This window comes from Triticum aestivum, chromosome 3D (genome assembly GCF_018294505.1).
Source record: "Triticum aestivum cultivar Chinese Spring chromosome 3D, IWGSC CS RefSeq v2.1, whole genome shotgun sequence".
NCBI lineage: Eukaryota > Viridiplantae > Streptophyta > Magnoliopsida > Poales > Poaceae > Triticum > Triticum aestivum.
Window position 1 is genome coordinate 428,741,481 of NC_057802.1, and position 10,319 is coordinate 428,751,799.

Here is a 10,319-nt window from a genome sequence, read left to right on the forward strand (position 1 = left end):
AGATGGTCAAATAAGATGGGTGGCAGTGGAAAGAGAGAGAGAGAGAGAGAGAGAGAGAGAGAGAGGGAGAGGGAGAGAGAGATGGATGGAGGAGAGGAGGGAGGGGGAGAAAGAGTACAAAGGAGATTTGTGGATAGCGTCGGGTTGACGTGCCGGATGTCCCGTACCCCTACCCTTTTTTTTACACTGGAGTGGGGGTGTCAGACTTGACAAACCGGAGTAGGGCAGCCCGTTGGATGCCCGTTTTGTTCGTACTGTTCAATCTGGCCAAATGGGGAAGCCCGTTGGAGACACATTTAACCTATTGTCACACAGACGATGCTTTTTTTGGTTGACAATGCCTAGCCCGGTTCATGGACATTTGATATCGATGTACTCTACTTTCTCAACTTGACCACAATCGAGGCCATTATCTAATTGTTTGGATGGCACCACTTAATTGACATTGTCGAACGCTATCTAATTGAGGTGATGTAGACCGAACCTCGTGGCGAGATCCGATCCGTTGCTGCGGTCCGACCTTTCACGACACTCCACTACCAATAGCAGCAACCTTTCGCCCGCGCACGCGATGTACACGAAATAGAGGGTTTGAATCTTGCGGCCTAGCACGAGAAAACCAATCTCGACGATGGTACTCACGCGTAAAAACAATTTCTACAAAGAAATCGCAACACAGAGGTTTTCTAAAGATCCCTCTAAAACTTGATACGGGTGTCTATCCTTGAAAACACATCGTGTCTATTTTATAAATTAACCTGATTTTACAATGGACTCAATCGGCTTTATATAATAGCCGCACCTCTTAACTAACTTGGAAAGCAAGCACTTGATACACGTAATTAAAAACCGACTCAATCTATCTAAGGAAACAAAAAGTACTAGTTTTGATGGATGCATCGCCGGCTTCAGTTTTGGTGCTGGTGGACCCCATCCAATTTCCTGTAGACATAGTAGACTCCATATATCCCACGTATGTGCACTTGCTTGATATTCCTTACGTGGCAGGAAAAGAAATAGAACTCTGCCATTTATCTTCTTGACCGATCCCAAAACATCAGGTAACATATTTTCTATTTTATCTCTAACCAACGACTCCTTTCGTGGATTTGCCTTCACAAGATCTTGATGGAACCACGTACTGCCATGGACCCAAGTAGTACTAGAACATGTAGTCTTAGCTGAACCAAAAATAATATTAGTCCATGTGTAAATTGTTCCAACCAATTTTTGTACCTGATGCACTTTTGTATCTTCATGCCCAGTTTGTATCTTCTGTTCAATTGTGCCCAACTCAATGTATACTTTCCTAAAGTGGCATGTGTCATTCTTGCATGTAATCAACACCAAAGACTCGACCTCCTTGTTACCTTCACTAAACTGAAATATTTTAGGCTCATGTATATCTGTGATCTGATGCGGTACAACATTACGTGTGGTCTTATCATGAGGCCTTACTAAGTTGGAGCCATGAAGAGCACCCGCTACTCGCTAGACCTGTATGATGTAAGGCACATATGAGTTTACGTGGGTGAGACATTTTTCTTCGTCATCTCTCTCTCTCTCTCTCTCTCACTCACTTTTCCATCTCAACCACATCCTCTTTGGATAAGTCGTTCCATGTAACCATTCTACCATCCATGTGCTCTCTTTAACTACCTATCAGCAACAACTATCTGGGATATACCAATGTCACTGAACCTAACACCTGATCGAAGGATACTATCACCGCAACTGTCAACCGATCTCCATCGTGGTGTCTCATAATCTCACGATCTCCATGTCACATTTAGCAAGGTAGTACACATGATCAACATTTCACCAAAATAATAGAAATATATTAAAGAGGTCTCATCTAGACGATAGGGCAAATGCACGAGTGCAAGTCGAAGACGATTCAATCGGTATTTCTTACCCCCTCTGATCCAAAATAAGTGTCGTGGTTTTAGTTGAATAGAAAGCTGGATCGCTGTGAGTATTGAATAATGCGCAACATAAAAGGTCAGGAGATTATCCCTTTCCACAGCAAGGCGGTGCACGAGAGGTTTTTATTCGTTTGAACTTTTGGGTGGTCTCTCTTCCGTTCCGTTCCAACAGGAACGAACGCGAGAAGAGGAGGAACCTTTCCTTTATTGCGCTCTGGTACAAAAAAGAAAAGAAACGAGACCAAAAGCGAAGCCAAGGGGAAGGGGCAGGGCCCAGGAGAGAGAAAGGACGACAAAAACTCCACTCTCCCACCCACCCACGCCGCTCCACACCCATCCTTCTCAGTTCTTACTGCCGCGACTGCGAGCAAGAGAGAGAGAGAGGAGAGAGGCGAAGCGGCTCTCGTCTCGCTCGCCCCCTTCTGCCCCCTCCACATACCACTCGGATCCGAAACTCTCAACCCCGCTCCCGCCCCTGCTCCACTCGTCCTCTACTCGTCGTCGTCCACTGCACGGCGACCCCAGGGCCAGCGCCCGGGGGCCGGCGGCCCGGAGCGGGGGAGAGGCGGAGGGGATGGACCCCGAGAAGCGCGGCTACAAGTTCCGTATCCTTTTTTCTTTCTTGCTTACGCTCCGAGAGCTGTTCTTGGTTCACGCTTTTCTTGGTTCGATTTAGCTCACGGGGGCAAGAGGTGACTGTCTCTTCAAGCAATCCGGGTAGGCATTTGCGGGCCAGCGGACGGAGATTGATATTCCCCCCGCAAATTCGTGTGTTCTCTTCTGGTTCGCGGTTCGTCGAAGCAACGCGGGGCGGGGGGATAGATTCGCGAGAAAAGATTTACTCCCTTTTGTTTCCCCTTTCCTGGCAATCTTCGTCGACGAAGACCGCCGTTTCTTTTTTGAAGAATGTTGGCAGGAGGGCTGCCAAATCCGTTGATTAGAAAGGGGTACAGGAACACCCCCATTTCTTGAAGCAACTGCTAAGCTAAAACTTGAGCGTTGCAGCTTCCCCCCTTTTGCCCCAATTTAGGTTCGCAATGCCTGGCAATCAAATTCTATTTTGCCTTTCAAGCAACTATTGCTAATGGGATCCCAAATGCTCCCTCACAAAAAGGAATAGTAGGAGAAAAGACCAAATACTGACACGCTTAGGATGATTCAGTCAATAAACAGTAATGTGGATGGTGTATTTTTCATACTTGTCATAGACACAAAGGAAAATTCCCCATGAGGTTGGGCTCAATGGAAACTTTCCTCTGGAGTTGCATAGTGTTCCCTAGGAAAAGTTGTTATGTAAGCCCTGTAGAATAAATTCCTTAGCAGCATAACCCTTCAAAATTCATATTAAAGTCCTTGGAATCAAAGGCATCCAAGTTATTGTTGAAGGATCAATGAACAGTTCAAACCCATACTTCAATAGCTCCTCCAGACGAAATTTTGTGGTAAGGAATCAAGTCGCAAGCGTCTTTTTTCTTTCGGTGCAACATGCTTTATCTGCACTTGTCCTTACCATGCATATCACCTCACTTTCCAAGCTACAGCATAATTATGTCAACAAGAAAAATGGTTGGGGTTGATTTGCCTTTCAGCTTACCTAAAAACACATATGAGTAATGTATAGTTGATTGGGTTGTTCTTACTGCTTAGCTGCACGTTCACTAAACGTAAGGCACTTGTATGTCGTGTCAAAGGATGATTTAGTATGCACATCATGCCAACTAATACTTTTATATGTAGGAAAGTCAATATAAGGCTTTGAAAATCTGCAGTTCTCAAACTTGACTTCTCCTTAACCATTAATCTGAAACTAGAGGAGTTTGTGGCGCACGATGCTGAAGTGAGGTCCTTGGCCATCGGCAAGAAGTCGAGCCGTGTGTTCATTACTGGTGGCAGTGACCGCAACGTCAACCTGTGGGCAATTGGCAAGCAGACTCCTCTCCTGGTTTGTACCCTATGACATTATGAGCATGATACTACAGTCCTCTTTGGCTATTTGATAATTTGACTCATGTTGTGTTTTTCAATGGGCGTCTGTTGTTTGCACAGAGCTTGTCAGGCCACACAAGCTCGGTCGAGGCTGTAGAGTTTGATACAGCAGAGGTGCTTGTGCTTGCTGGCTCATCAAACGGCTCCATCAAGCTCTGGGACTTGGAAGAAGCTAAAGGTGTGGTTAGTGCTTATATAAAGCCCCCAGAAGAGGGTTATTATATCTACTGTTTTTCTTTTTTCCTTTATATTGTTGTTCATTGTAACCAGCTTTTTGAGCATGGCAATTGCATTATATGGTATGTTTGTGTGTTCATCACAAAATTTATATATTTTGGTAAACATGGAAACACACGGTCAGAGTGGGTGAGTTTGTATTGCCGAGTGCCTGTATATGAATCTTGACTTTATATGTAGTAATATAGACTCAAGAACCCTTGAAATCTTTGTCAAATGTCTTTGCTGGTCACGAAACATGAGTACACTGTATGAATTTCTCAGCTGAGCTAATGTTCTTGATAGCAGCTGAAAGCATAAGATATCTTTTGGGAGGGTGTTTTCATAACACTAGTGCTTTTCTTGGTAGACTGTAAACTATGCTTTGCTGAAAGTAGGTGTCTGGTTGTTGTTTTGAATCGAAATGCAGTTGTGCGGTCTCTCACTGGGCATAGATCGAGTTGCACTGCTGTCGAATTCCATCCATTCGGCGAATTTTTTGCATCTGGTTCTTCAGATACAGATCTTAAGATCTGGGACATAAAGAAAAAAGGATGCCTTCATACATATAAGGGTCACAGAGGAGCAATTAAATCAATCCGATTTACACCCGATGGGCGATGGATCGTCACCGGTGGAGAAGATAACATTGTGAAGGTGTGGGATCTGACAGCTGGAAAGCTCTTACATGATTTCAAGTTCCACAGTGGTCAAATCCGATGCATTGATTTTCATCCTCAAGAATTTTTGCTTGCAACAGGTACTGACTTTTCCTTCCAAATGTTTGAAGTGTTAAGATTTCTGAGAGTACATATTTTGCTTTTGTAATGCAACATAAATCATCAAGAATCGTTTATTGTTTAGTACAGTATGACCTAAGAACAAGTTAAAGTGTCTGAGGAATCCAATTTTAATTGTGTAATATATTTAGAAACATCTTTTTGGCTTAGAAAAATCTGTATTCTTGTTCGACTTAACTATAATTACTGAAGTTTTACTGTTTTAGGAAGCTGAAGTATATTCTCAGTCAGTTTACTGTTATTTTCCAGGCTCAGCTGATCGAACAGTGAAGTTTTGGGATCTTGAAACTTTTGAATTGATAGGTTCTGCTGGACCCGAGGTACTTGCAAGTGATTTTCTTATACCATTTCATTTTTGTGCAAGTCGAAGGCATAAGCTATGAATCCTCAATTACGTTGTATGCAATATGCATGGTATCCAAATACAGTAGTTGCTCACTGCGGCTGATATTTCTGCATCTATTTCTTTTTTTCTTTTCAAATTAGCACCATAGGAATTCCTTGAAACGAGTTTGAGGAAAATATATTGTGTTCCATTTGAAATACTTGAAAAGTTGATGATGCCCCTTCTCACATTTCTCTGTGCTTGATTGTTTTGAGTTATTTTCAGTGATGCTTTTATATCTATACTGAAGTTGCTTACTGCTCTTCTGCATTTGTTTTTGTTCCTGTATTAAAACGTGCATGGTGAGCGCACAGACACCTTCCTGTTATGATAGATTTATTTACTTTACAAGAATCTTTTATTCCAGGATACTGGTGTACGTTCTATGGTCTTTCACCCAGATGGAAAAACCCTTTTCTGCGGATTAGAGCAAAGCTTAAAGGTAGGTCTGATTTTCATGTGTTCTATTGATATTGCTTGCATGGCATTTGCTGACTACATGGACACCTTCAGGTATTCTCCTGGGAACCAGTAAGATGTCATGATGCTGTTGACATGCGATGGAACAATTTAGCTGACCTTAGTATTTACGAAGGAAAACTGTTGGGATGCTCGTACCATGAACGCCGTGTTGGTGTTTGGGTTGCTGATATATCAGTGAGTGTCATTCTTTGCATGTCATATGTATATTTGTTTGTATGTCCTAACTTTTATCTTTTGACCCAGCTCATTGAACCCTATGCTCTTGGTGTTTTGCCAAAAGCAAATTTTTTTGCTGAGCTTGTGGATTCTGTGGATGATAATCCTGTGAAACCAAATGGTAGCACTGCAAAGCCCATTCGTGCTGTAGCAACATCACATCCAAAAAACATGTACAAAGTCCAGGAGTCAGGAATTGGTATGGCTTTGAATTATCAATATATTTTTAAGTTTGCACTGAAATGACCAACTTTATCTGTATTCCATACTGAATAGTGATAATATGTCTTATTGATATCAGCTGAAAGCAGAGTTCGGGCCTTACATTTAACTCCAGGAAGTACAGACAAAATAAAGAAAGATAGGAGCAGCAGCATTCCTCGAAGACCTGATTCATCTGTCAAACCATCTACTCCAGTACGACGTATGAAGCCCGTCGATAGTCCTTCCACAAATTTAAAAACAGCAGAACGCAGTTTCGGACAGCGGGACATCCAATTATTATCTCGCACAGGGATGGCTATTAATTCTTCAACCACTAAAAAAGCTCCGCCTACAGAGTCGGTAGCTGTAAAAGATATTTACACTACATCACAGGCTGTTTCTGTGCCTGTTGTTGTTCCTAGAGACATTTTGGAGGACAAATCAGCAGGCAGTATTCATAGAGGAATTGGAGGCAGAACTGCAGTCCCAGATGATTTTTACAGTCCAGTTCACTTGAGAAAACGTTTACCTAGTGGCGATAGTGTCAGCTCAGTAAAATCCATGCTCGCTGAGCCTGATGTTTGCTCGGAGGGTTTGTCTGGGTTAAAGTTCTCCTTTGGACTAACTCCAAATGACAAGAAAGAAGAATCTGATGGTACTGATAAAGGAGAAATTAGACAAATAGCAGAAAAGATGGACAGAATAGTATCATTTGATCATCCGGTGCAGTCAAATGATGACAAGGGTATAGCTCTTTCTTTGTTCTTAAGCATTCAAGTGCTGCGCTTTTGCTCATTTTGGGAATTTAACATTATAGCTCTTTTTACAGCAGCATATGAATCACCGTGCTCGACGACAGGAACAGCCAGGGTCAAATATGTTAGAGGAGGTGTGTGTGTGTTAACTGATGTTATCAAGAGCAATCTTGTATCCACACTGAAGCTTGAGGTTACTTGGCGTAAATATAATTTTCTAATGATATTGTCACTCCTTTTGTAGTTGCTGTGCCGTTAGGAAAAACTAAGTCTCTTGTTGAGAGATTTGAAAAGAGAGAGAGTTCTAGCATTGATTGTTCATCGCCAACTGGCTCTTGTGGTGATCATACAGTGAAAGCTGATAGCCCTCCCACCAGTTTGGTATGCTTTCATGTTTTTACTGTAGTTAACTTTTAACATGAATTTTTCCTTCTTATGAATCATCAGTATAGTGATATTAAGAAATGCTTAATGTTTAAGAATCATCAGTATAATGGTATTAAGAAATGACAAAGAATAATGTTCTCAATTAATAACTCATTCATACTTTGTCTGTGCATGTTATGATAATGTAAAATCCTGAATCCCGAACCCCACCTAGTCATTTGGAGATACAAGTAATGATGAAATTTGTTCAGAAACCAGATATAAGATATATGGGGGCAGTCACTGACTTAATGTGTTCTGGAGTTACAATATGCTAGTATGTGGCTGGAAGGCTGCAGCTATAGTATTTTCAGAAACTTTGTACAGAATACAAGTCAAACAAATATGGCTATACTATTGTTATATTTTTATCATTTGATGTTCTCTAATGTTTGTGATTTTGCTGTTCAACTTATTTGGTTTGCGGTGATTGTAATTGACAGGCAGAAGCAAGTCGCACATATGAAAGGGACTTGCCAACAGTGGATGAGATGACGAGTCCAATCGATTTGGTGCGGAACCATGATGAATTTATTAATGTTGTAAAATCTCGGTTGACAAAGCTAGAGGTGATTCTTCTGTTCTTTACTTGCGAACCTCTGTTTCTTACTAGCCCAGGGAACTTACGCCCAACAAATTGATGGGAAATCTTGCAAACCGTGTCAAGTTTATTTGTTAATGCAGCTTGTGGATGTCAACAAGTTTTCCGTTATTCTTCTATGAACTTTAGCTTGATTTACTTGGGACTTAAGAAATGACCCATATGGAACCTACAAATATGAAACATAGGTTGATATATCAGTGCAGGTTACTAGAAATCAAAATACATGCCATGCACCCTAGAAGAATTCACACCCATCAGGCGAAATCCATGTACTCGGAGATGTGGGAAATTGGCTTAACTTTCTGTAGGTTCTTCAGTACAAAGCTTAACATTAACATCTGCCTATGATCGACTGACATGTGGTAAATGAAGGTTGTTATCCTTCCTGTCTTGTAGGCCTGTGTATGGAATGAGTACATGTTCTTGTAAAGTGATGTTGATTAGTCACCTAAAAATTAATGCTAGTGTGTTCTTGTAAAGTGTTACCAATATAATACTAGTACTAACCCTAATGTGTTCAGATGATGCGGCATGTCTTTAACCTAAATGGCATCAAAGGAGCAATTGCTGCGGTCGCAAAGTTGCCTGATATCGCTGTAAGTTTTTCCTCAGATGTATGATGGTTGTACATGATGCTCTACACATTGTTTTTAGCTACTAATTGTTGAATTCGAACAGGTTCAAGCTGATGTTGTTAGTACTCTCAAGGGAAAACTTGGTCTTTTCAACCTAGATATTTTCTCAAGCCTTCTGCCTGTTCTTGCTGGGTTACTGAACAGCAAAACTGAAAGGTATTACACCTGATAGTAACACAGATGCACAATGCCAATGCATACTATATCTTCTTGCAAATCTGTACTACTGAAACAGAAGATCATCTTATGTTTTTCAGACCCATGTAGTTATCCTGCAATATGTGAATGAATGCTTATATTGGCATCCTACTGTAGGAAAATGGTTAGCTTAGCAGTAACTATTGTGTCTTCTAATTACGTTTGCCTCTAAATTTGCAGGCATGCTATTGTTGCTTTGGAAATGTTATTGGATCTTATAAAGATTTTTGGACCGGTTATTCATTCAACATTGTCAAGTAGTTCACCTGTTGGAGTAGATCTTCAAGCCGAACAAAGGTATGCTCTCCAACTTCACTCGGGGAAGGGATCTCAGTGTTGCTAAGAGTAAGAGAGATGCTGCAAAAACTTGTGTGGCTACAAGCCTACCAATGAACTTGGTGCGAGATGGCATGTTGGGCCCAAACATATCTTTTGCCGAAACTGTTGCCCTAAATCAATGAACTGCAGACAGTAACATATTACCCTAGCTAGGGCCTTCATATTCTTTAGAGATATATTACCAGGGCAGTAACCAATTTGTGTGATGCCATGCAGGTTGCAGCGTTGCACCCGGTGTTTTAACCATTTGCAAAAGATTGTGCAAGCTCTACAACCGTTGATGATGTAATCCCTCCCTTCCCTTCAACACTCTACTAGTTGTTTTCATGCATGTTCTTCTATACTCCCTTTATGCACCGAGCGAATCGTCGCGCCACAACGAGCAACAAGCGTATCTGACGCTCTGCAATTTGCTTCTTCTCTTGTTCTTGTTGGCTGGCGCAGGCGGAGCGGCCAGTCGGCGCAGCTTGCTCAAGAGCTGAACATGTCCTTGCAAGACCTGGTGGTCTTCTGAAGCTAGCCGGAAGCTCAAGTTCACTGTCAGAGTAGATACCATTCTTTTTGTTACAGGAAATGGAAGCGCCATATGGTGGCGGGGTAGCCTGTTGTCTGTTGTGGTGGTCGTGTAATTGTTTGTTGTTCCGTGTTGTACATGTGAGCGAGCGAGCGAGAGAGCTTGGCTGTTCATCAGTCTGTAATTAGCCCCCATTTTACTGCTTGGACAGCCCCGGACGGACGGCGGAGGGAGTGGAAATTAATGAATGAATGGGAAAAACGCCTGCTAGTTTAGTCCTGTGTTGGGTCTGGTCTTCATTTTCTGTGGTGTTGGTTCGCTCCACCATTAGCCGTGTGGCAGAAGTTTTGAAGACAACCATCTCTCCTCCAGAGGTTGGTACGGTACGGCCGTTTGACCATTCCTTTGTTTAGCAGCTGGTTGCCTAGGACTGCTCGTTTGAATATGCCCTCAAAATGTGAACTCATACTTAGCTGCTAAGAAAACAATCTCGTGCAGTCTATGACCAGCTGCCCTTCCAAAAAAAAGGTCTGACCAGCTGGCTGCTATTCCCTCCTTTCAACTCAGCCCTAAAAAAAAGGGACCCTGTGTAAGTGTAAAAAATAATCACAGAAATCTAATGTGCCGTGTAAA

General features: G+C 42.1%; 1 protein-coding gene across 3 annotated transcripts; it reads left to right on the forward strand.

Annotated features, from left to right (window-relative positions):
- The first annotated feature begins 2,238 nt into the window (after positions 1 to 2,238).
- LOC123079374 (katanin p80 WD40 repeat-containing subunit B1 homolog KTN80.2) lies at positions 2,239 to 9,965 on the forward strand. Of its 3 annotated transcripts, none has more exons than XM_044502144.1 (17): positions 2,239 to 2,530; positions 3,737 to 3,867; positions 3,972 to 4,089; positions 4,558 to 4,887; positions 5,177 to 5,247; positions 5,680 to 5,754; positions 5,826 to 5,969; positions 6,039 to 6,210; positions 6,313 to 6,960; positions 7,045 to 7,104; positions 7,215 to 7,351; positions 7,840 to 7,965; positions 8,522 to 8,596; positions 8,679 to 8,791; positions 9,014 to 9,130; positions 9,389 to 9,457; positions 9,617 to 9,965. In XM_044502144.1, the coding sequence occupies exons 1-17, from the start codon at positions 2,500 to 2,502 to the stop codon at positions 9,684 to 9,686; spliced, it is 2,487 nt and encodes an 828-aa protein (XP_044358079.1). In that variant the 5' UTR covers positions 2,239 to 2,499; the 3' UTR covers positions 9,687 to 9,965. The 3 variants fall into 3 exon arrangements, with proteins under 3 accessions (XP_044358079.1, XP_044358080.1, XP_044358078.1); XM_044502145.1 differs by having other exon boundaries at positions 7,048 to 7,104; XM_044502143.1 differs by having other exon boundaries at positions 6,313 to 7,104.
- The last annotated feature ends 354 nt before the right edge of the window (positions 9,966 to 10,319 follow it).